The sequence below is a fragment of the Salminus brasiliensis genome, chromosome 18, assembly GCF_030463535.1.
Source record: "Salminus brasiliensis chromosome 18, fSalBra1.hap2, whole genome shotgun sequence".
Lineage (NCBI taxonomy): Eukaryota > Metazoa > Chordata > Actinopteri > Characiformes > Bryconidae > Salminus > Salminus brasiliensis.
In genome coordinates, this window is record NC_132895.1 from 33,481,761 (window position 1) to 33,507,354 (window position 25,594).

A 25,594-nucleotide genomic window follows, 5' to 3' on the forward strand; every position below is an offset into this window, starting at 1 on the left:
ACGAGCGAGAGGGAAAAAAAGTGAGAGAGGGACACAGTGAGAGAGAGAGAGAGAGAGAGACAGAGACTGCGAGAGAGTCGCCATACTTCAATAAATCAAAATTATCTCATATCATATATATATCTGGTGGTGGGGGGGGGGGCATACTGATAACTTTTAGAAGTGACTGATAAATAAACTGATCAATAACATCATTAGATATTGATGACTCATGTTATTGATGTTATTTATTGATTTTATTGATCTGAAAATATATGAAGAAATATGATCAGTTATATAATAGAAATATTCTCATGTACAGCCGCGATGATGCCTCTCTGTCTCACTCACAGGGTCACCCAGGAAAGGAAGGACCCTCTGGTGAGAAAGGAAACATGGTAAGAAGATTCAGATACTTTTATTTTGATTATTTATTTATTATTCTGATCTGATCTGATTATAGAAACGATGGGATAATCATACATAATCGCTGTGTATATAATCAGATACACTCTCATTATCTCTCTCTCTTTCTCTTTCTCTCTCTCTCTCTCTCAGGGACCCCCTGGAGCTCAGGGACCAATCGGCTACCCTGGACCCAGAGGTGTGAAGGTAAGCTCGGTTCTGATTCTTTTCATTCGGATTCATAAATCAATTAATCAGGCGGTCAGTCAGTTAATCAGTTAGTAAGTGAATCAGTCAGCCAGTCAGTGAATCAGTCGCTCAATCAGTGAATCAGCCAGTCAGTGAATCAGTCGCTCAATCAGTGAATCAGACAGTCAAAGAGTCAGTCTGTCAGTCAGTGAATCAGTCAGTCAGGCAATCTGTGAATCAGTCAATCAGTCAGTAAAACAGTCAATCAGTGAATCACTCAGTGAATCAGTTAATGAGTGAATCAGTCAGTCAGTCAGTTAGTAAATGAATCAGTCAGTCAGTAAATCAGTCGCTCAATCTGTGAATCAGCCAGTCGGTCAAACAGTCAGTCAGTCAGTGAATCAGTCAATCAGTGAATCACTCTGTGAGTCAGTGAATCCGTTAATAAATAAATCAGTCAGTCAGTCAGTTAGTAAATGAATCAGTCAGTCAGTGAATCTTTCACACAGTCAGTGAATCAGTCAGTCAGGCAATTGGTGAATCAGCCAGTCAGTCAGTCAGTTCATCAGTCAATCATTAAGTCACTCAGTCAGTGAATAACTCAGTCAGTGAATCAATCAATAAGTGAATCAGTCTGTCAGTCAGTTAGTAAATGAATCAGTCAGTCAGTAAATCAGTCGCTCAATCGGTGAATCAGCCAGTTGGTCAAACAGTCAGTCGATTGGAGAATCAGTCAGTCAGTGAATCAGTCAGTCAGAAAGTGATTCAGTGATTGTTACAGTTTAGTCAGAGCAGTGTCGAACAGTCTGGTCGGGTCTCTGCTCTGGGGGCGGAGATCAGAGCTGTCAGTCAAGCTGGTCTGGAAGTGAAGGCAGTTAAGACCTAGATTCTGCATTCTGACCCTTCACCCCGCCGTCCGCCAGAGCGGCGATTCAGCCGCAGACTGACCAGGACCTGTACTGTGCACTATTTAATCACATGCTCTCTCTCTCTCTCTCTCTCTCTCTCTCTCTCTCTCTCTGTAGGGAGCTGATGGAGTTCGTGGGTTGAAAGGAAACAAGGGAGAAAAGGTACAGTGTGTGTGTGTGTGTGTGTGTGTGTGTGTCCGTCCACGTCTGTTTAATGTGTTTTCTCTGTTTCGTTAAACTTTTATGTTTTGATCCTCAAACTAATGGTAAAAAATCCAGTTTTCCAAGAAAGGGGTCGTTCAGAAGCCAAGAAGTGAGAAATGTTTTATTATTTCATTATGAAGTTACATTCAGAGAGAGAGAGAGAGAGAGAGAGAGAGAGCGAGAGCCAGCGCTCCACAAATAGATGTTTCTATGGAGACGGGGACGGTCCAAACGGGGGCGTTGCTATACCTCTCAGGACTCTGAACATGCGTCGTGAGATGGACCGAGACTGGGACAGGATGCTGGGACAGTGCTCTAACCACTGAGCCTCCGCTACCCTTTCTGTTAATGGTCAGATATTGGGTATCAAACCCACAACCCTCTGATCAATAACCCAGTGCTCTAATCAGCCATACCTATCCTCCCTGTCGAGTATCGAGTATCAAACCCACGACCCTCTGATCAATAACCCAGTGCCCTAACCAGCCATCACTGTCCTCCCTGAGTATCAAACCCACAACCCTCCGATCCATAACCCAGCACTCTACCCAACCACCACTATCCTTTTAATAGTTCAGTGCTCTAACCACTATGTCTCCGTTACCCTGTTACCGTTGTTAATGGTCAGATGTTGGGTGTCAAACCCACAACCCTCTGATCACTAACCCAGTGCCCTAACCAGCCATCACTATCCTCCCTGTTAAGGGCTGGGTATTAATTCCACAGCCCTGTGATCAATAATCCAAGTGCTCGAACCACTGAGCCACCACTACCCTCCCTGTGTTGGGTATCGAACTCACAACCCTGTGATCAAAACCCAAGACCCTCAACCCAGAATTAACCATGTGCTCCTTATTAAGGCAGGGGTATCGAACCCACAACCCTGTGATGACCCACCACTCCTGAGACTAGTGCTTCTTTTTTTTGTAATGTGTTTTAGTAGTTCAGGCAGGTGGTTAGCGCAATGCTAAACGATGGCAATGCTAAGTGCTCCCATTACCTGTTAGCTATGTTAGTCTCGTAGCTAATTAGGCTGGCTTTGAGAATGTGTGAATGAGGTCAACATGGTTACGTATTTCATGAATTTGTGAGTTTGTTCCTCCTCTTTCTCGCTCACACTCTCGCTCTCGCTCACACTCTCTCTCTCACACTCTCTCTCTCTCACACTCTCGCTCTCTCACACTCTCGCTCTCTCTCACACTCTCTCTCACACTCTCGCTCTCTCACACTCTCGCTCTCTCTCACACTCTCTCTCACACTCTCGCTCTCTCTCATACTCTCTCTCTCACACTCTCGCTCACACGCTCACTCTCTCTCACACTCTCGCTCTCTCTCATACTCTCTCTCTCACACGCTATCTCACACTCTCGCTCTCTCTCACACTCTCGCTCTCTCTCACACTCTCTCTCTCACACTCTCGCTCTCTCTCACAATCTCGCTCTCTCTCACAATCTCGCTCTCTCTCACAATCTCGCTCTCTCTCACACTCTCGCTCTCTCTCATACTCTCTCTCACACTCTCGCTCACACTCTCACTCTCTCTCACACTCTCGCTCTCTCTCATACTCTCTCTCTCACACGCTCTCTCACTCTCGCTCTCTCTCACACTCTCTCTCTCACACTCTCGCTCTCTCTCACAATCTCGCTCTCTCTCATACTCTCTCTCACACTCTCGCTCACACTCTCACTCTCGCTCTCTCTCACACTCTCGCTCTCTCTCATACTCTCTCTCTCACACGCTCTCTCACTCTCGCTCTCTCTCACACTCTCTCTCTCACACTCTCGCTCTCTCTCACACTCTCTCTCACACTCTCGCTCTCTCTTACACTCTCTCTCACACTCTCGCTCTCTCTCACACTCTCTCTTACACTCTCGCTCTCTCTCATACTCTCTCTCACACACTCTTGCTCTCTCTCACTCTCTCTCTCACACACTCTCTCACACTCTCACTCTCTCTCATACTCTCTCTCACACACTCTCGCTCTCTCTCATACTCCCTCTCTCACACTCTCTCACACTCTCGCTCTCTCTCATACTCTCTCTCTCTCACACACACTCTCTCACAATCTCGCTCTCTCTTACACTCTCTCTCACACTCTCTCTCACACTCTCGCTCTCTCACACTCTCTCTCTCTCTCACTCTCTCTCACACTCTCGCTCTCTCTCACACTCTCTCTCACACTCTCTCTCATACACTCTCTCTCTCTCACACTCTCGCTCTCTCGCTCTGTTCCTTAGGGAGAAGACGGCTTCCCAGGCTTTAAAGGAGACATGGGGATCAAGGGTGACAGGGTAAGTGTTGTTTGTTTATCGCGGCTCTCGCACATCTCACGCTACAACCGCCAGTCCGATCCGCACGTGGGCTGATCCCCTCGGGAGTCGACCCGAACGGCTGAAAGTGAACCGGAAAGCACTCATAGCCCCGGTGTAGGCAGGCGTCCCAATACTTTTGTCCACATAGTGTATTATATTGTATTTGTTTTTTACTTGATAAAAATAAATGTATTTATATTATTATTATTATTATTATTATTAATTATTAATTATTCACATTGATGAAATGTGTAATATCGATAATCGCTGGTATCGATTAATCGCCCAGACTTCACTCGAGCTCCAGGTTAGGCAGGAAGGTTCTGCACCAGCTCTGGATTACAGTGCAGTGTCCCTCTGGAGTCACTGCAGACACCAGCTGTCCGGTTTCTTCAGACACACACACACACACACACACACACACACACACACACACACACTCACACACACACACACACACACACACACACACGGCAGCTCTAAGGGGACGTAACCTTTAAACAACCTGATCGATCTGATGGATCGCTGTCGTGTTGACATTTTTCTGAAGCGTGTGATTATGGGCAATGAGCAAACACTTCTCACAGAGCGGCTTCGAGTGGGCCGCACTTCAGATTACATCACACACACACACACACACACACAGGCGTTCACTTTGCTGATGTACACAGTCTGTCTTTGGCCATTATATGAAAGAAAAATGACAGATTTTTGGTTCCCCAAACCCTCGCTATCCCCACACACACACACACACACACACATACACTCACACACACACACTCACACAAATCTTCCCTGACAGCTTTAATTACTGCCGATATGCTAATGTTTTTCAGCCAAACTCCTCACTTCTCACAAGAGCGGAAAACAAATGAGAAGGAAACACACACACACACACACACACACTCCAGCACTCACACATGCTGGTTTGACAGTAAGAAACTAGAGCCTCTTCAGTCAGACCCAGTGAGGAGTGATAATTACACAAAGGACAAGAAATGTGTGTGTGTGTGTGTGTGTGTGTGTGTGTGTGTTGGAGTTAGTCAGTTCAAAATCAGTATCAATCAATACTCAAGATGTCAATATCACTATCGATCAATATTCCAGATGTCAATATATGCTATAAGACATATTTAAATTATGTGAATTGTGTGTGTGTGTGTGTGTGTGTGTGTGTGTGATTTAGGGAGAGTTAGGACCTGCTGGACCCAGAGGAGAGGACGGCCCTGAGGGACCTAAAGGAAGATCTGGTCTCCCTGGAGATGCAGGACCCCTCGGACCATCAGGAGAGAAGGTGTGTGTGTGTGTGTGTGTGTGTGTGTGTGCCTCAGCCATTATTATTTATTTATTTACTTGTTTGTTTCTCTCTCTCTCTCTCTCTCTCAGTTGCTGATTTGTTGTTTTGTTTTTGTTTACTTGTTTGTTTTTAGGGCAAACTCGGTGTTCCTGGGTTGCCAGGTTACCCTGGACGGCAAGGGCCAAAGGTAACCCCCCCCCAAGTTACCTCATTACTATTCAGAAATGTACTGTGTGTGTGTGTGTGTACAAGTGTCAGTAAGTGTGTGCATCAGTAAATGTATGTGTGTGTGTGTGTGTGTGTGAGTGCTGGAGTGTGTGTGTGTGTGTGTGTGTGTGTGTGTGTGTGTAAACGTTAGAAAGTTTGAACTTTTTGATCAAAGCTAATCGGATTTACCCATAATGCTGTGTGCTGTCAGCACTCCGCTCAGCCGTGACCCAGAATGCCCTGCTGCAGCAGCACTTTCTTCTCCTCTGTACCCCCCCCCCCCCCCCTCGCCTTGATGGACATGTGAATAACTCTCTCTCTCTCTCTCTCTCTCTCTCTCGCTCTCTCTCTTCTGCAGGGTTCTCAAGGCTTCCAAGGATTCCCGGGAGCGAACGGAGAGAAGGGCACGAGGGTACGGCAGCGAGATTAAAACTCATACAGTTTCCTCAGAGCTGCGGGACGCTGGACCGGGTTCGGCCCATCAGCCTTATCTGTCAATATCCACCACTGTGTAGAATTAGGCACACAAACCCACCCCCAACCGGTTTCAATTTTAAAGTGGCCAGAGAGTGGAAGCGCAAGGTTGTGGTTTCTAATAAAGTGGCCAGAGAGTGGAAGCGCAAGGTTGTGGTTTCTAATAAAGTGGCCAGAGAGTGGAAGCGCAAGGTTGTGGTTTCTAATTAAGTGGCCAGAGAGTGAAAGCACATGGTTGTAGTCTCTAGTAATGTGGGAAGCGCAAGGTTATGGTTTCTAATAAAGTGAACAGAGAGTAGAAGCACAAGATTGTGGGTTGTAGTAATGTGGCCAGAGAGTACAACCTTAAGGTTGTGGTTTCTAATAAAGTGGACAGAGTTAAAGCACAAGGTTGTTGTTTCTAATTAAGTGGACAGAGAGTGGAAGCACAAGGTTGTGGTTTCTAATAAAGTGGACAGAGAGTGGAAGTGGAACCTCAGGGTTGTGGTTTCTAATAAAGTGGCCAGTGAGTGGAACCTCAAAGTTGTGGTTTTTAATAAAGTGGACAGAGAGTGGAAGCACAAGGTTGTGGTTTCTAATAAAGTGGCCAGAGAGTAGAAGCACAAGGTTGTGATTTCTAATAAAGTGGACAGAGAGTGGAAGTGGAACCTCAAGGTTGTGGTTTCTAATAAAGTGGAAGTGGAACCTCAAGGTTGTGGTTTCTAATAAAATGGAAGTGGAACCTCAAGGTTGTGGTTTCTAAAAAAAGTGGCCAGTGAGTGGAAGCGCTAGGTTGTGGTTTCTAATAAAGTGGCCAGTGAGTGGAACCTCAAAGTTGTGGTTTCTAATAAAGTGGCCAGTGAGTGGAAGCGCTAGGTTGTGGTTTCTAATAAAGTGGCCAGTGAGTGGAAGCGCTAGGTTGTGGTTTCTAATAAAGTGGCCAGTGAGTGGAACCTCAAAGTTGTGGTTTCTAATAAAGTGGCCAGTGAGTGGAAGCGCTAGGTTGTGGTTTCTAATAAAGTGGCCAGTGAGTGGAAGCGCTAGGTTGTGGTTTCTAATAAAGTTGCCAGTAAGACTCATTTACTCTGTAATTTTCAGGAGCTTGCGTCAGATCATAAACAGGTCAACAGTCGAAACAACAAACGTGCAGGAGAACAAACGTTAGGGAGCTGGTTCTCGCGCTGTTCTGCCGGGAAGTGAGAGGCGTGTTTGCGCTGTGTTTGCCGTCTCTTTCCGCAGCCGTTATCCTTTCATCAGACGCGCAACGAAGCAGTGCGCCGCCGCCCGTCGCCGCCCGTCGCTCTAATGTTTAATTCCAGTTCATTATGTTTGAACTGAGAGAGATAGTCTGTCACCATCAGAGAGACAATCCGCACATGAACGTTATTAGACAAAGCTTCTTATCGTCCTGGCCCATTAAACACACACACACACATACACTTACACACACACACTTACACACAACCAAACACACACTCGCACAGTGCGTTCCGTAGCGTCGCCTTAGCGCACACCCTGCTCCCTCCTCATTAATATTCACGAAGCGCTTTGTTTTCCTTCGGACTACTTTTCCAAATGCTCGTTCTTTGTTTCCGAATTAATCACGATGTTTTCTCTCGCGCCGAACAAACGCCAGATGGATTCCCAGAAACTTAGGGAAAGAGAAGAAACTAATTATCCCCGACACGCCTCCATTTTTCACGGCTAAGTCCAAGATAAAGAAAAGCAGAAAGTCCATCCCGAACTTCCTGACATTCACTTATTACACGGGTACGAAGAAAGCCGAGCTCCTATTGGTCGGCTGGACCGGTGGATTCCAGTAGACCAATCCAAAGGCCTTAGAGAAGCAAATAAGATGAAATAGGTGTGTCAGATAACATTTATTTATTTCACAGTGAGTGGAAGCACAAGGTCGTGATTTCTAATAAAGTGAAAAACGTGGAAGCACAGGGTTGTGGTTTCTAATAAAGTGGTCACTGAGTAGAAGCTCAAGGTTGTGGTTTCTAATAAAGTTGTCAGTGAGTGGAAGCACAAGGTTGTGGTTTCTAATAAAGTGGTCAGTGAGTGGAATCACAAGGTCGTGGTTTCTAATAAAGTGAAAAACGTGGAAGCACAGGGTTGTGGTTTCTAATAAAGTGGTCAGTGAGTGGAAGCACAAGGTTGTGGTTTCTAATAAAGTGGTCAGTGAGTGGAAGCACAAGGTTGTGGTTTCTAATAAAGTGGTCAGTGAGTGGAATCACAAGGTCGTGGTTTCTAATAAAGTGAAAAACGTGGAAGCACAGGGTTGTGGTTTCTAATAAAGTGGTCAGTGAGTGGAAGCACAAGGTTGTGGTTTCTAATAAAGTGGTCAGTGAGTAGAAGCACAGGGTTGTGGTTTCTAATAAAGTGGTCAGTGAGTGGAAGCACAAGGTTGTGGTTTCTAATAAAGTGGTCAGTGAGTAGAAGCACAGGGTTGTGGTTTCTAATAAAGTGGTCAGTGAGTGGAATCACAAGGTCGTGGTTTCTAATAAAGTGAAAAACGTGGAAGCACAGGGTTGTGGTTTCTAATAAAGTGGTCAGTGAGTGGAAGCACAAGGTTGTGGTTTCTAATAAAGTGGTCAGTGAGTAGAAGCACAGGGTTGTGGTTTCTAATAAAGTGGTCAGTGAGTGGAAGCACAAGGTTGTGGTTTCTAATAAAGTGGTCAGTGAGTAGAAGCACAGGGTTGTGGTTTCTAATAAAGTGGTCAGTGAGTGGAAGCACAAGGTTGTGGTTTCTAATAAAGTGGTCAGTGAGTAGAAGCACAGGGTTGTGGTTTCTAATAAAGTGAAAAACGTGGAAGCACAGGGTTGTGGTTTCTAATAAAGTGGTCAGTGAGTGGAAGCACAAGGTTGTGGTTTCTAATAAAGTGGTCAGTGAGTAGAAGCTCAAGGTTGTGGTTTCTAATAAAGTGAAAAACGTGGAAGCACAGGGTTGTGGTTTCTAATAAAGTGGTCAGTGAGTAGAAGCACAGGGTTGTGGTTTCTAATAAAGTGAAAAACGTGGAAACACAGGGTTGTGGTTTCTAATAAAGTGAAAAACGTGGAAGCACAGGGTTGTGGTTTCTAATAAAGTGGTCAGTGAGTAGAAGCACAAGGTCATGGTTTATAATAAAGTGGCCACTGTGACAATATGTTGGCAAAGGCTACATGACGGATTGGCAGTTTTCCAGCGACTACAGCGTTCTGCCCAAATCAGACGGATTAGTGTCTCTGTCAGAAGCTGCTCAGACTGAGTGAACGAGGCCGTAAAGCCCTCTGTTCTTGGCTGCGTCCCAATCCCCACTCCTTTGCATGCCGGTCTATTGGGATATGACCCCCTTTTTATGCCTGTGCGCGTGTCCTCGGCTGGCTTCCCCTCTTGTTTAGCCACTGCTTAGCCATTAGCGTTAGCTTAGCCCTAGCCTCGTTGTGCGACCGTAACTTACCCCAATCAGCCACAACATTAAGACCATAGTAATATTGGGTGCATCCGTCCCGTCCCGGCAAAAACGGCTTTGACCATGGAGGCATGAGGCATCTTCATAATGATTATCGTAATAATTCACCTAATTATTTAATGCTAACAGCTTCTCGCTCTGATTGGTTTGCAGGGCACCGCAGGAAAGCCCGGCCCGCGAGGACAGCGTGGACCTACCGTAAGAGCATCACCGCGCCCACTTCCTGCACATAGCTCCATCACAGCGGCGTCGGATAGACATGTCTCACCTGTGTCTCTCTCTCTCTCTCTTTAGGGTCCTCGTGGAGAGAGGGGACCAAGGGGCCCAACAGGAAAAGCAGGACCAAAGGTGCTTTGTTTTTGTTTTTTTAGATTTTTACTGGACCGATGCACGGCCTCAGCTTATCCACCCCTTTAACCCCCCCGTGTCTTTCTCCCTGACCCACAGGGCAACTCAGGAAGCGATGGACCCCCGGGACCTCCTGGTGAACGGGTGCGGACCACTGAGATTGCAATCACTTCCTAGCCATGATTCCTGATCACTGACTGATGAGGTGTAATAAACACGTTTGTGTGTGTGTGTGTGTGTGTGTGTGTGTGTATTGTGCATGTGTGTGTGTATTGTGTATTGTGTATGTGTGTGCACTGCAGGGTCTGACCGGACCTCAGGGACCAACTGGATTCCCCGGACCGAAGGGGCCTCCTGTGAGTTAAAGGGTTTTTAAAAAATGCTAAAAATGCTGGAATGTTGCACAGAGCGCCATCTAGAGAGCCTAACGCCTTCCTCCTCTCCATCCTCTTCCTCTCTGCCCACGCTTGCTCTTTCAGGGACCAGCAGGAAAAGATGGACTGCCCGGACACCCCGGCCAGAGAGGAGAGACGGTGAGGATCTCCGATTTCACACACACACACTAGATCAGGTCAGGTGGCAGTGTGTGGAGGTCAGGAGGTGTGTGGTGCCAGCCCACCTCTCTGAACACAGGCACAAGCCATGAGACAGGCAGGGACAGAGAGAGAGAGAGAGAGAGACAGACAGGTGTGGACGGTCCACACTTGATCGATCGATCGATCGATCGATCGAGAGATAGAGACAGAGCATGTGCTAGAGACAAGCAGGCGAGAGAGAGCACTTAAAGTACCTTAAAGGAGCTGAATGCATTTATTCGAATGGGCGTCCACAAACTTTTGGCCACATACTGCACTTGTTCCCCTGCCTTCATGCTGCTCCTCTGCTTTCCTCAGGGTTTCCAAGGCAAGACTGGACCTCCCGGACCTCCAGGTGTCCTGGGACCTCAGGTAAGGCTCCACGAATCTCGCCCGAATCACACGGCCAGCCCCGCCCACACCCACCTGGGCCAAATCTTAAAAGCACTGGTGGGTTTGGAGCTGATGCTGTTATGGGGCAGGGACAGTCCGACCAGCCCGGACCCTCCCCCTGTTCCCGTTATCCATATTAATGCCTTCTAGGTACAGGCACACACACACACACACACATGCACTCGCACGGGCGCTGGAGGTGATCAGAGGTCATTAGGGGTCAGTAAAGGTCACCAGGTCACCAGTGCACCGCAGAGGTATTTGTCAGATCCTTTCTCCTGACACACCGTTGTTTAGGCTGTTGGATGTTAGCATCTTAGCAGCTAATGAATTATTCATGGGCAAACATTCTGCTCTTTATGCTAATGTAGAGGTGGGTGGCTGCTCAAACAGTCACCCACACACAGGTGTGAGAAAACACACACACACACACACACACACACACACACACACACACACACCCCGCAGCTTCAGACTTTTAAAGCTATTTCAAATGCTGGGCTCACTGTGCACTCGCGCTTCTGCGTCAGGCGAGAAGAGCAGTAATCCACGTCCATACTGATGACACACTCGCTGAAGCGCAGCGGCCTGGCCTGCGGGAGGGTGGTCCGCTGACATTCACACTGCGCTGACCAGTCCTATCTGTAACACCACATTACCCATAATGCATGTCTTACAGTAGGACTGATCTATGATGCATCTGTCACACTGAACTTCAGGCAGCGCTGACCAATCAACTCTATAATACTACATTACCCACGATGCATCTGTCACACTGAGCTTCAGGCAGCGCTGACCAATCAACTCTATAATACTACATTACCCACGATGCATCTGTCACACTGAGCTTCAGGCAGCGCTAATCAATCAACTCTATAATACTACATTTCCCATCATGCATTGGTTACACTGAGCTTCAGGCAGCGCTGACAAATCAACTCGGTGATACTGCATTACCCACAATGCATCTGTCACACTGAGCTTCAGGCAGCGCTGATCAATCAACTCTATAATACTACATTTCCCATCATGCATTGGTTACATTGAGCTTTAGGCAGCACTGACCAATCACCTCTATAATACTTCATTACCCATCATGCATTGGTTACATTGAGCTTCAAGCAGCGCTGGTCAATCAACTCTGTAATCCTACATTACCCACAATGTCTTACATTAGAACTTAGTGCTGACCAATCAACTTGGTGATACTGCATTACCCACAATGCATCTGTTACATTGAGCTTTGGCAGTGCTGACCAATCAACTCTGTAATACTACATTAACCACAATGCAATACACTTTATAATGCAACATTACCCATAATTCATCTCTCACTGTTCAGGGACCAACAGGTGAGACTGGACCAATGGGAGAGCGAGGCCACCCTGGACCACCAGGACCACCCGGAGAGCAGGGTCTGCCTGGACCTGCTGGCAAAGAAGGAGCCAAGGTGAGACCCTCGGACCGGCGTTTCCTTCTGCACTGCACAGAGCAGCCAATTCAATTCAGTAACAATTCAGTAACGGTTACAAAGATCAGTTCCTGTAGAGATGTATTGATCTGGTGTGTGTGTGTGTGTGTGTGTGTGTGTGTGTGTTTAGGGAGATCCAGGTCCCGCCGGCCCCGCTGGTAAGGATGGTCCTCAAGGTCTGCGAGGTTTCCCCGGAGAGAGAGGCTTGCCCGGCCCTGCTGTGAGTAACATGTCCACCATCTCACACACACACACACATCTGTCACTACACACACACACACACACACACACACACATCTGTCACTACACACACACACACACACACACACACACACACACCTGTCACTACACACACTCTCTTCTCAGGTAAAAGTGTCCTAGCATCATAGCAACCACCTCAAAATACCACAGCAGTCACTTTACAGCAATATGGCACCTATCTAACAACCACTTATGAACACCATAGCAACCACCTAGCCACCCCAAAGCAACCACCTGGCAGCCCCAAAGCAACTACATAGCAGCACCATAGCAACCACCCAGCAACACTATAGCAACTTCCTTGCAACACCATAAGCAACACCTAGCAACCGCTTAACAACAACATAATACTATAGCAACCACCAGGTCACACCAAACCAAGGACCTCACAACCCCAAAGTACCACCTAACAACCTAACAACACCATAGCAACCTTGTGTAATGCCATGACAACCACCTGGCAACCGCTTAGCAGTTACCTAGTAACACCATAGCAGCGACCTAGCAACCCCAGAGCAACCACCCATGTGTGGTGCCATAACAACCACCTAGCAACCACACACACACACACACACACACACACACACACACCATCAGCAGCAGCAGCAGCAGTTCTGCTTCACCCACACACGCATATTAAACTTACATTACACTTATATAACACACACACACACACACACACCAGCTGATAAACACACACTCAGCAGCAGCAGGTCTGCAGCTCCCCCCCAACACACACACCCACACACACACACACCGGGGGGTTTAATGTTATCATATTATTAATGATATTAATGCACCGGACTCGTCTTTCACTTCAACTGTAAAAAACGATGAATATAAATGTGTGTGTGTGTGTGTGTGTGTGTGAGAGAGTGTGTGTGTGTGTGTGTGTGTGAGAGAGTGTATGTGTGTGTGTGTGAGAGTGTATGTGTGTGTGTGAGAGAGTGTATGTGTGTGTGTGTGAGAGAGTGTATGTGTGTGTGTGAGAGAGTGTATGTGTGTGTGTGAGAGAGTGTATGTGTGTGAGAGAGTGTATGTGTGTGTGTATGTGTGTGTGTGAGAGAGTGTATGTGTGTGTGTGAGAGAGTGTATGTGTGTGTGTGAGAGTGTATGTGTGAGAGAGTGTATGTGTGTGTGTGAGAGAGTGTATGTGTGTGTGAGAGAGTGTATGTGTGTGAGAGAGTGTATGTGTGTGTGTGTGTGTGAGAGAGTGTATGTGTGTGAGAGAGTGTATGTGTGTGTGTATGTGTGTGTGTGAGAGAGTGTATGTGTGTGTGTGAGAGAGTGTATGTGTGTGTGTGTTTGAAGGTTCAGCAGTTTTACTGGATTTGTGTTTGCAGGGATCTGGAGGCTTGAAAGGGAATGAAGGACCACCCGGCCCACCCGGACCTGCTGTGAGTAAACACACTGTCTCTCGCTCTCTCTCACTTATTCTGTTAATCGGTCTCTCTCTCTCTCTCTATTCCGGCCGTCTGTCTCTCTCTCTCTCAACCTATTCTGGCTGTCTGTCTCTCTCTCATCCTGTCTGTCTGTCTCTCTCTCTCTCTCTCTGTCTCTCTCTCTGTCTCTCTCTCTCTGTCTCTCTCTCTCTCTCTCTCTCTCTCTCTCTCTCTCTCTGGTGTGTTATATTCACTGTGTTTTCTCCTGTTTCTGTTTCTGCTGTCCACGGAGGAGCTTCAGTAAGTATACCTGCACAGGTGTATCAGTCTCTCTCTCTCTCTGTCTCTCTCTCTCTCTGTCTCTCTCTCTCTCTCTCTCTCTCTCTCTCTGTCTCTCTCTCTCTCTCTCTCTCTCTCTCTCTCTCGCTCTCTCTCTCTCTCTCTATGTCTCTCGCTCGTTTCTTAGCATCTCTATAACTACATTTTCTGGGGATTACATTAAAAGTGAGGATAAGCAGATGTACGCGATCGATATTTCTCACTCAGCACATACGCTGCCATCAATAAGCCCCCCGCTGAGCAGCTGTCCTGGGGGGGCCGCCGCTCCAGAATTAATGCTGATTACTTTAATCTCCATCGCTCCAATCAGTCGGTGGCGAGCTCTCGCGCAGCCGCGCAGGACGTGCAGCTTTTAGGCAAACGGAAGCCGCTGAGATTCCTCCTCCTATTGATCGTTTCTGTCTCCCAGGGCTCTCCCGGAGAGCGCGGCCCAGCTGGCCCGGCAGGCCCCACCGGTCTCCCAGGACGCCCAGGACCTCAGGGACCCCCAGGCCCAGCCGGAGAGAAAGGAGGACCGGTAAGTCCTGTCCTGGTTTCTGACCTGTTGCATAACACTATAGCAACCACCTAGCAACACCATAGCAACCATGCGTGATGTCATAAAAACCACCTAGCAACCACTTTGCAAAAACATAACACTATAGCAACATCCTAGCAACACCATAGCAACCAAGTGTGATGCTATGACCCGCAAGCAACCACTTTGCATAAACCTAACACTATAGCAACCACATAGCAACACCAAAGCAACCACCTAGCAATCCCACAGCAACCACTTAGCAACACCACCTACTGCTTGGAATCCGACCAGAGCAGCAAAGTATCAAGTGAAATAATGAGGTCACTGGTCGCTTTGGCAACATCAGGTCCTTCTCTAAGCCCCTGATGACGAAGGTCAGATTTTCAGACGAGCAGGTTGCGGGACGCACAGTGTGGTCGAGTGACATTGACGTTTTGATTTAAAAGTCTCTCTTTCTTTCTGCAGGGAGAAAAAGGACCACAAGGCCCCGCTGGTAGAGACGGTATCCAGGGTCCTGTGGGTCTGCCCGGACCTGCCGGCCCTCTCGGACCTCCAGGAGAAGACGGAGATAAGGTGAAAGAATAAACGCTGTAACTGTGTTGCGCTTAGTGGAGCCCTCGCGCTGAGAAATGTGGGGCACCAAGCTGGAGGTTGAGAGGGTGATGTGAGGTGAGGGATAGATGAATATTAGAGGAGGGGATGAAAGACGGCGAACATTAGAGAAGCAAAGGGAAGAGAATTAAATTCTGAGAGCGAGAGAGCTTTGTAATAGTACCATTATCTGTGGAGATAAAGTGAAATTAAATGCAATATTTCCACTAGAAAATGACATTCGACGGCTATGTGCTATTTCAATTATGGGCCTAGAACCCACAACATATCGCAGATGTTGTATTTTGTACTGTTTCACTATGAAAGCCTGGATGAATAGATTAATGAACACAGGGGTAGAGTCCACATAAAGATCAGCAGAACGCGGACAAGAGCACTGCGCAAAAGGACACTGATCAAACACTATACTGGCGCAACTGAGAAATCATTACCTTGTGGTTGCAAAGTCCCTCTCTTCTTGTGGAGGGAAAGAAAAAGAACTGCCAAGAACTGCTACTTATCCAGACAGAAAAAGGCTAAGACTTCGCCGGGGATTGAACCCACAACCTCCTGACGAGTATCTTAAATTAGTAGAAAGAGTATTTAATATGATTCTCGCTCTACTATTTAACAATGTTTGCGCTAGGAGGCTTTTGGGAAAGTCCTGCTTTGAATCAGCATCACCGGGGTTCAAACTTACAACCTCCTGATGAGAAGTCAGATTACCTTTAATTAGTAGAGAGAGTGTTTAATGTAAAGCTCACTCTACCATTTACCAATCCGCTTAGTTCTAAGCAGGGGAAACCCTGTCCTGATACTGCTTCGATCATCGGGGATCAAACCCACAACCTCCTGATGAGATGTAAGATTGTCTTGAATGAATAGGGAGGATTTTTCAGGTAATTCTCGTTCTACCATTGGATTGGGGACACCAGGATTGGGGAAAGGACTGTAGTGTCTGTGTGTGTGTGTGTGTGTGTGTGTGTGTGTGTGTGTGTGTATACAGTGTGTGTGGTGCAGCGATGACGTATACCTGACATTAGCAGGAATGAAAGCGAACATCCATCTTCGTTCAGCCTCTATGAATCTCAATGGGCTCTGGGACTCTGCAGAGCGCCACCAACTACATTACCCACAATCCCTCCCAACAGAGTTTGCGTGGGCCGCAACATGCATGAATGTGTGTGTGTGTGTGTGTGTGTGTGTGTGTGTGCATGGTTGTGTGGGCAATGTTCAAGAGGTGGGAGGGTGATCTCTGTGTGGTACGTGAGTCAGGTGTGACAGGTGCGACAGGTGCAATGCCTGCTGGGAAATCAGCCATAACATTAAGACCACCTGCCACAACAGCTCTGACCCCTCAAGGCATGGACTCCACAAGGCCTCCTGCAGATGTCCTGCTGTAGGAGATGGACAGGTGGTGGTTTTAATGTTTTGGCTGATCTGTGTAAAGGCGTGGTATTGGAGTCGCGTCCCCTTGTTGTCAGTATGTTACCGTGAACGTTATTTTAACGCTATTTTAATGTTATTTTAACGTTATCCAAACGTTATTCCCCCCCAGGGTGAGATTGGCGAGCCTGGCCAGAAGGGAAGCAAAGGAGATAAGGGAGAGCAGGTGAGTCATTCCCAGATTATCCAGCTTCCTCACATTTCTGCTTCTGTTTATTTTGGTCTGTGTTGTTATTATTATTATTCCGTTTTTTTCACGACTCCCCCGACGATTTCGATTTCTCCCATTTCGCACTTCTGATGTGAATATAAATATGTGTGTTGCGCTGCTGGGAGCCCCCGAGTCTCTGTTAGAAAAGCCACTGACTAACAGCTTTGTTTTCCTCTCACACTCCGACGTCCTCCTCTTTTTCACGCTCCTGTCTTTGTTTTCAGGGTCCTCCCGGCCCCACTGGTCCCCAAGGCCCGGTCGGTCAGCCTGGTCCTGCTGTGAGTATTTTCATGCTGGTCTGAATCACAGTTTAATGTGTGTGTGTGTATTTATATATATATATATGTTAATATAGCCATAAGCGCCATCAGAGAGCCAAAGCACTTCAGAGGACATTTCGGAATTCTGCGGAATTCTTGGAAATGAGGCGTTTAGGGTCTTCAGAACTGTGCATGGTAGAACGAGGTACTTCGGAATGATGCATTTTAGACTGTAAAACTCTGGAAAAGTGGATTTCGGAATGATGTGTTTCGGAATTAAGGCCTTTAGACTGACGCATTTCGGAATGATGTGTTTTAGACTGAAACTCTGGAAAAGTGGATTTCGGAATGATGCATTTTAGACTGTGAAACTTTGGAAAAGTGGATTTCGGAATGATGCATTTTAGACTGAAACTCTGGAAAAGTGAATTTCAGAATGATGCATTTTAGACTGAAACTCTGGAAAAGTGGATTTCGGAATGATGCATTTTAGACTGAAACTCTGGAAAAGTGGATTTCGGAATGCTGTGTTTCGGAATTAAGGCCTTTAGACTGAAGCATTTCGGAATGATGCATTTTAGACTGTGAATCTCTGGAAAAGTAGATTTCGGAATGATGCATTTTAGACTGTGAAACTCTGGAAAAGTGGATTTCGGAATGATGTGTTTCGGAATTAAGGCCTTTAGACTGAAGCATTTCGGAATGATGCATTTTAGACTGTGAAACTCTGGAAAAGTGGATTTCGGAATGATGTGTTTTGGAATCAAGGCCTTTAGACTGCATTTCGGAATGATGTATTTTAGACTGCGCCATTCCGGAGTGATGGATACCAGAAACATATGCCTTTTGGCGTTTTGGAATTGGGATCTGGAATATTTTGGAATGAGGTTCTCTGGATTGATCCATTTTACACTGTGATACTCTGGAGTAGCGGATTTCGGGAATGAGGCTTTCTGGAACGATGCGTTTTTTGAACGTGCCACTCGAGAATGCTGGACCTCGGAGTGACCTACCTCATGGGCATTTTGGAATTGGGTTCTGGAAGTGCAGGTTTCAGAGTTTCAGAGTTTCAGAGCGAGGCAGTCTGGCGGTGCTTCTGTTTAGCTCACTGTGAAAGGCGTTGGGATCGTTGGGAATTGGCTGGGGAAGCAGGCATGCTGTTCATTCATCATGAGCTAATCCATATTCACTGCTAATCCAAATCCCAAACCAGCGGTAATGAGCAGTGCTTATCATATGAAGCTCTCTCTCTCTCTCTCTCTCTCTCTCTCTCTCTCTCTCTCACTGCCTCTCTCTCTCTCTCTGTAGGGAGCTGATGGAGAGCCTGGTCCTAGAGGGCAGCAGGGTTTGTTTGGGCAGAAAGGAGATGAGGGATCCAGAGGATTCCCTGGACCACCAGGACCTGTCGGCCTTCAGGTGAGGACACAAAAGTATCCACATACACACACACACACACACACACACACACACTGTAACAGGTATGCATTTCATTATATAGTACCTACATTTAATAATTATTATGGTAATAATAATATTGCTCCATATATAATTGTGTGTGTGCATGTGTATATATATATATATATATATATATATATATATATACTTGCTGACCTGTCTGCTGGTTGACCACCTTGGTCATGCTAATTATACTGGTCGAGCAGCCTAATATATATATATACATATATAAAATGTATTACTACCCATTTGGATCATACCTGACTTGTGTTGTCCCACAGGGCTTGCCCGGACCCCCTGGTGAGAAAGGAGAGACTGGAGATGTCGGTCACATGGTATGAAAGCTTTGCATATATATATATTAATTGTGTCTATATACAGTCTATAAGTAAAATATTATGTAATATATATATATATATATATATATTTATTATATTTATTATATTATCTCTTCCCATCTTTCTCTCTCAGGGTCCACCTGGTCCTCCTGGTCCCAGAGGCCCCTCTGGACCTCCCGGCGCCGACGGTCCCCAGGGCCCCCCAGGAGGCATCGGAAACCCTGGATCAGTGGGAGAGAAGGTGAGGAGTTGATGAGGCCTCTCTACACACAGCTCCAGCCCGGTGCATTCAGCATCAAGGCCGCTCACCGGCCGCCCTCTCGTCTGGGAGCCGGGTCCGAGAGAGTTGACCTTCAGGAGACAGCCCAATCAGCCGCAGCAGCTTGGCGCCGCCTTCATCTTTTCCAGCTCTTGTTTATTTGCTTTGAAACCGCTCAGCCTGTGTGTGTGTGTGTGTGTGAGTGAAAAGACCTGCCTTTATTAATCACTTTAATATTCAGAGCTGTCATATTTAATACGCAGATCAAAACGCTGCCCTGTTTGTCTCCCTTAGCTGGGTGCTGAACCGTAATTGGCCAGATGATGTTTTATTCATTATTGTTTAACAGTTTTAAGGGAAATTAGGAGTTTCTTTAAGGTTTGGAGGAAACGGTAAACAGAGGCACATCCGCAGCTCCTGTGGCTCAGGGGTCTTCAGATTGGTGGTGGCGGGGGGGACTTTTCCTGACAACCTGCTTGACATGCAGATAATACCCAGAATACAGGCCAGTGGAGTTAGACATAGGGTAGGATAGGAGGACAGTAGGACACTGGGACACTAGGGCGTCCACTGTGGTTAGGAAGTTGTGGCTGGGGGGGCTGTGTGTGTGTGTGTGTGTGTGTGTGAGGGTAGGAGGAAGTAGACCAATGGCGGGGATTAAGATGTTTGATCAACGGTTGATGTAGATGCAGGTACATGTTGGCCAGTAGTGGTGGTGAGAAGGCGGGGCTTAAGCAGTTTGACCAATAGTGGGTTTAGAAGCAGGTACATGTAGACCAACAGTGGTGGTGAGAAGGCAGGGCTTAAGCAGTTTGACCAATGGTTGATGTAGCTACAGGATGCAGGTACACAGCTATGTCTCTCTCTGTCTCTCTCTCTCCTCTCTCTCTGTGCCTTTCTGCATTTCTATAGGTCTCTCTCTCATTCTCTCTCTCTCTCTCTCTGTAGGTAAACAGCAGCTGTGTGTGGGTTTAGGTTCTGGCTATCGGCTCGATCTGGATGCTTTCGCCTTCAGAAACTCCAGATAGGACAGAGGAGAAGGAGGAGGGGATGAGCGAGCGTGAGAGAGCGAGAGAGATAGAGATAGAGAGAGAGAGAGAGAGCTAGAGAGAGAGAGAGAGAGAGAGAGAGAGAGAGAGCCGTTCTGCCACCTTCTGCTTGATGTTAGCAGGTGGCTGGTCTCGGTGTGGGCTGGTTTGATTGACAGGTATGAGAGGGAGCCGTACGGGTGGTGGGGGCTTACGTAAGCGTTAAAGCGAGAGTTCAGGCCAAGACATGGCTGCTGTGACGGACCCTCAGTGTAGTGTACCCACCTGTCCAGAGCCCCGAGGCCGCTGCAGTGGGGGGGGGATGTTTATGCGAGGGTCAGCAGGGAGGGTGTGTTTAGGTATGAGGGGACGAGATTATGATAGATGGTTGTGCAAGGGTCAGCAGAGTGTGTGTGTGTGTGTACAGTATGATGGATGAAGTCCTGACTGCATTCACTGACCTCTGTCTCTCTGTCTCTCTCGGCCCGCAGGGAGACGCCGGAGAAGCAGGAGAGCCCGGACTGCAGGGAGACATCGGTCCTCCGGTACGACAACAAACCCTAGTCATTCTCTCTGTCCTCTGTTTTACCCCAATGAGCCAAAACATTAAACCTCATGTCCCTCGACAAGACCTCTGAAGGTGTCCTGAAGTATCTAGAACCAAGACAATTACAAGTCCTGTCCGATCCCACGGGTACCGAACACTGAGGCCACCTCCGGGGCTTATGGTGGACGGGGGTCAGCATGGGCAGTCGCGGTTGTTTGGGACATGCTCTAATGGTCCAGGCGTCTGGACAAAAAAGGTCTTCGTGCTGCCTCTGTCTCTGCTATCCAGAACCGATTGTTCTATCACCACCCTCCTAGAACGTCACATGACGTTCGTCTCATCTACGAGTGGTCATAATGTTTTGGCTTGAGCTTGAGCTCTGTTGTTGTTAATGTCATCAAATATGTGGTCTTAGGGTCCAAGAGGAGAGCGAGGAGAGAAGGGAGAAGCAGGTCCAGCTGGTTCTGCCGGTCCACCAGGTCCTAAAGGCCCTCCTGGAGATGATGGTCCTAAAGGCAGCCCTGTGAGTTCATGCCCGGTTCTGCCGGCCCAGTCCACACTACAGCACGCACTCTTTATGTACCTGTGGATCTGAACAGCAGCTCTACTCGGGTATTTAGTATCCAGTATGAATCATTTAGTATCTAGTATGAATCATTTAGTATCCAGTATGAATCATTTAGTATCCAGTATGAATGATTCAGTATCTAGTATGAATTATTCAATATCCACTATGAATCGTTCAGTATCTACTATGAATTATTCAGTATCTACTATGAATCATTTAGTATCCAGCATGAATGATTCAGTATCCAGTATGAATGATTCAGTATCCACTATGAATGATTCCGTATCTACTATGAATTGTTCAGTATCATCTATGAATTGTTCAGTATCATCTATGAATTGTTCAGTATCCACTATGAATGATTCAGTATCCACTATGAAACAATTATATTGAAACGTTAAAATTAATTACACATTAAAAGGCATTTTTGATTGATTTTTATTTGCTTTTCAGGGTCCGAGTGGTTTCCCTGGTGATCCTGGTCCTCCCGGAGAGCCCGGTCTGCCTGTAAGCGCTGTTCTTATAATCTTACTAACATTATTAATATTATTACTATTATAATATAATTGTATTATAATAATATATTAATGTATATTATTATTTTATTATGTTATAAATAAAGAAACAATAATATTAATAATAATATGCAGTTATTAATATTAGCAGTGCTGGTGTAATCATTCTGATGCTCATTTCTTCGTGCAGGGCTTGGATGGTCCTGCTGGTGACAAGGGTGACGACGGAGAGGCTGGTCAGCCTGTAAGTTCCCCTGTCAATCATCGTCCTTTTGGTCAGTCAGCAGTGGACGGTGGGTAATGGACTGTTGTTCTTACTGATTTGTTGTAATCTGTGCGCCGCAGGGCTCTCCAGGACCGACCGGAGAATCAGGTCCGACTGGGCCTCCAGGAAAGAGAGTGAGTGACTGCGCTACTCTGTACTGTAGCCTTTCATGCATGTGGTGGAGACAGATCCAGTTACATCACTCTCTCTCTCTCTCACTCTGTATCTCTCTCTCTCTCTCTCTCTCTCTCTCTCCCTCTGTATCTCTCTCACTCTCTCTGTATCTCTCTCTCTTTCTCTCTCTCTCTCTCTCTCTCTCTCTTTAGGGTCCTCCTGGAGCAGCAGGGCCTGAGGGACGGCAAGGAGAGAAAGGAGCCAAGGTAAAGACTAAACACACTCACACACACTCTCTCTCTCTCTTACACACACACACACACACACACACACACACACTCACAACCTCAGGCACAGTTTTCTGCAGAACTTCAGACATTAGTTTCAGATCCTAGCCGTGGGCTCTGTGTGTGTGTGTGTGTGTGTGTGTGTTAACCTCTCTCTGGGGCTTCTTGTTCTTTAGGGCGAGGCAGGTCTGGAGGGTCCCGCGGGTAAGACGGGTCCCGTCGGCCCCCAGGGCGCTCCTGGCAAACCCGGATCTGAAGGACTGAGAGGAATCCCTGGCCCAGTGGTGAGTCCTGCCGCTCGCTAAAAAAAGGGGGTTCTCCAAGGTTCCGGTATGGAACAAAAACAGAGGTGTAGACGCCCCTCGGAACCTGGAATTCTGACTGTTGTTCTTGTGATTTCAGGGAGAACAAGGTCTACCCGGCTCACCGGGACCCGACGGACCACCAGGACCGATGGTACCTTGAAAAAAAACCCCACCTTCATCCATTTTCATACATGCCTGCTGTACATGACCGCTGCAGTAACTCCCTCTCTATGTCTCTCTCCCTTCCACTCTCTCTCTCTGTTTCAGGGTCCTCCTGGTCTGCCTGGCCTGAAGGGCGACACCGGAGTGAAAGGAGAGAAGGTGAGCCCCCCCGCCCCCCCAGCCCCCTCACATTACACTGACCGGAGCCGGATATGGATCAGTGGGTGTATTGATGATGGATTATTGATGTCTGTGTTGATGATGTGTGTGTGTGTGTGTGTGTGTGTGTGCGCATTTCAGGGTCACCCAGGTCTGATCGGTTTGATCGGACCTCCTGGAGAGCAGGGAGAGAAGGGAGACAGAGGACTGCCCGGACCCCAGGGAGCCGGCGGACCTAAGGGAGACAATGTACGGTCGCACAGCGTTTAATCAAATCAATTTGATTTGATTTCAATTCAAATGATTCAAATGATTCAAATGATTCAAAATCATCACAAATGAAAGTGAACAGGACACTGTGAATTTTTCCATATGGCCCAATGAGTCAGTGTTTCGTTAGGACTGTATGTGTTGTCGTTATTATGATCAATAAATTTAATTAGTAATAATAATATAATATTATTATAATACTACTGTAATATTAATAATAATAATAATAATACTGAAAATTATTCACTCTTTTATTTGGCCACACATTACATTCTTGGACAAAATAAAAAAAGAAAATTAACAAAAAAATCCCAAACATTAATTAAATATAAATATATTTAATTTTTATTTCTATTAATTAATTGGAAAAAATACATTAATAAATTAAAATTATAAAAATGAATTTTTTTAGCCTGTTCCACTACAGTCCCTCCAGTCATATTTCTACCAGAAAAGCCAGCTGAATCGAATTGAATTGAATCAAAAGGAATCGAATTGAATCTAAATGAATCAAATTGAATCTAAATGAATTGAACTGATTCATGGCAAATCACAAAGTAAATTGAATCGTTATGCACTTTCTGACTCTCTCACACACTCTCTCTCTCTCTCTGTGTCTGCAGGGTATCAATGGACCTGCTGGACCCCTGGGACCTGTTGGACCCCCTGGATTACCTGTAGGCTTATTATCAATCACCTGATTAGTTGACCTGCTACCTGGGATTGACGGTTAGACAGTAAACTGACCTCTGTGTGTGTGTGTGTGTGTGTGTGTGTGTGTGTGTGTGTGTTTCCTTTCATGCAGGGCCCTCCCGGACCTAAAGGAGCTAAAGGATCATCAGTAAGCTTTTATTTCCCTCTCTAATATTATATGATTTTATTATACTAATATTATTGGATATGAATATTATCAGATATGATCATCTCTCTCCTTCCCGCTCTGTAGGGTCAGACTGGACCGAAGGGAGAGACAGGAATGCCAGGCCAGCCAGGCCCACCGGTCAGTCCCACACACTTCCGCTGATTTTATAATATATGTGCATGCGATAAAGCTCAGGGGGTTGGGCCAATTGAATGGAACCGCAAGGCTAATGCAGCTAACAAGCAATGGAAGCCTATAGCCCACCAATTAGCATCTTCCACACTGCACCACTGTACTGCTGTTGCACTCATTCTATATCTGTATGGGTCCAAATAGTTCATGTATGAGTCAGTACAGTACAATACAGTCAAGACTGTATTGTTATCATTATTATAATCAATAATAATAATTAGTAATAATATTCTCTTTTATTTGGCCAAACATTACATTCTTGGACAAAAATGTAAATATTATCAAAATTTATAAAATAAATACATAAATAAAACATTAATTAAATATGAACATTTAATTTTTATTAAATAATAATAATAATAATAATTAGTAGTAGTAATAATCTCTTTTATTTGTCCACACATTACGTACATTGGACGAAAAAAAAATATTATTTTAAAAAATAATAATTACATAAGTATATTGCATTTTTTAAGACTGTATGTGTTGTTGTTATTATAATCAATACTAATAATTAGTAATAATAATCAACAATAATATTCCTGAAAATAATTCACTCTTTTATTTGGCCACAAAAACATTAATTAAATATAAATATATAAATATTTGAATTGATATTGATTCTTTTTTTTTAATGGTATTATTAATAGCCTGTGTTCCACTACTGTACTACACTGTGCTACTTTTGCATTTGGGTTTTCGATTTGGGTAACCTAACTGTACCCCCCCCTTAACTGCTCCCGCAGGGTCCGCCAGGCGACGTCATCCACCCGCTGCCCATCCAGTCCAGCCCCAAGCGCGCCAGGAGGAACATCGATGCCAGCCAGCTGATGGACGACGCGGCCGACGGAAACTACAAGGACTACGAGGACGGCATGGAGGAGATCTTCGGCTCCCTGAACTCTCTGAAGCTGGAGATCGAGCAGATGAAGCACCCGCTCGGCACCCAGAGCAACCCCGCCCGCACCTGCAAAGACCTGCAGCTCTGCCACCCCGATTTCCCTGATGGTGGGTGGAGATACACACACACACACACACACACACACACACTCAAAGGGAAAA

The 25,594-nt window shown here is 46.2% G+C and overlaps 1 protein-coding gene across 2 annotated transcripts in view; it reads left to right on the top strand.

The window, feature by feature from the left end:
* col5a1 (procollagen, type V, alpha 1) overlaps window positions 1-25,594 on the top strand; it is a 93,099-nt gene that overhangs the window by 57,120 nt on the left and 10,385 nt on the right. For both annotated transcript variants that reach the window (XM_072662620.1, XM_072662621.1), the window contains exons 26-62: window positions 333-377; window positions 538-591; window positions 1,599-1,643; window positions 3,923-3,976; window positions 5,184-5,291; window positions 5,428-5,481; window positions 5,860-5,913; window positions 9,563-9,607; window positions 9,704-9,757; window positions 9,857-9,901; window positions 10,060-10,113; window positions 10,237-10,290; window positions 10,651-10,704; window positions 12,068-12,175; window positions 12,327-12,416; window positions 13,801-13,854; window positions 14,588-14,695; window positions 15,164-15,271; window positions 16,848-16,901; window positions 17,171-17,224; window positions 18,515-18,622; window positions 18,943-18,996; window positions 19,133-19,240; window positions 20,778-20,831; window positions 21,249-21,356; window positions 21,855-21,908; window positions 22,107-22,160; window positions 22,262-22,315; window positions 22,508-22,561; window positions 22,759-22,866; window positions 22,985-23,038; window positions 23,155-23,208; window positions 23,350-23,457; window positions 24,102-24,155; window positions 24,284-24,319; window positions 24,425-24,478; window positions 25,279-25,540. In XM_072662620.1, the coding sequence (XP_072518721.1) occupies window positions 333-377; window positions 538-591; window positions 1,599-1,643; window positions 3,923-3,976; window positions 5,184-5,291; window positions 5,428-5,481; window positions 5,860-5,913; window positions 9,563-9,607; window positions 9,704-9,757; window positions 9,857-9,901; window positions 10,060-10,113; window positions 10,237-10,290; window positions 10,651-10,704; window positions 12,068-12,175; window positions 12,327-12,416; window positions 13,801-13,854; window positions 14,588-14,695; window positions 15,164-15,271; window positions 16,848-16,901; window positions 17,171-17,224; window positions 18,515-18,622; window positions 18,943-18,996; window positions 19,133-19,240; window positions 20,778-20,831; window positions 21,249-21,356; window positions 21,855-21,908; window positions 22,107-22,160; window positions 22,262-22,315; window positions 22,508-22,561; window positions 22,759-22,866; window positions 22,985-23,038; window positions 23,155-23,208; window positions 23,350-23,457; window positions 24,102-24,155; window positions 24,284-24,319; window positions 24,425-24,478; window positions 25,279-25,540 (2,674 nt within the window). The remainder of the gene's footprint in view (window positions 1-332; window positions 378-537; window positions 592-1,598; window positions 1,644-3,922; window positions 3,977-5,183; window positions 5,292-5,427; window positions 5,482-5,859; window positions 5,914-9,562; window positions 9,608-9,703; window positions 9,758-9,856; window positions 9,902-10,059; window positions 10,114-10,236; window positions 10,291-10,650; window positions 10,705-12,067; window positions 12,176-12,326; window positions 12,417-13,800; window positions 13,855-14,587; window positions 14,696-15,163; window positions 15,272-16,847; window positions 16,902-17,170; window positions 17,225-18,514; window positions 18,623-18,942; window positions 18,997-19,132; window positions 19,241-20,777; window positions 20,832-21,248; window positions 21,357-21,854; window positions 21,909-22,106; window positions 22,161-22,261; window positions 22,316-22,507; window positions 22,562-22,758; window positions 22,867-22,984; window positions 23,039-23,154; window positions 23,209-23,349; window positions 23,458-24,101; window positions 24,156-24,283; window positions 24,320-24,424; window positions 24,479-25,278; window positions 25,541-25,594) is intronic.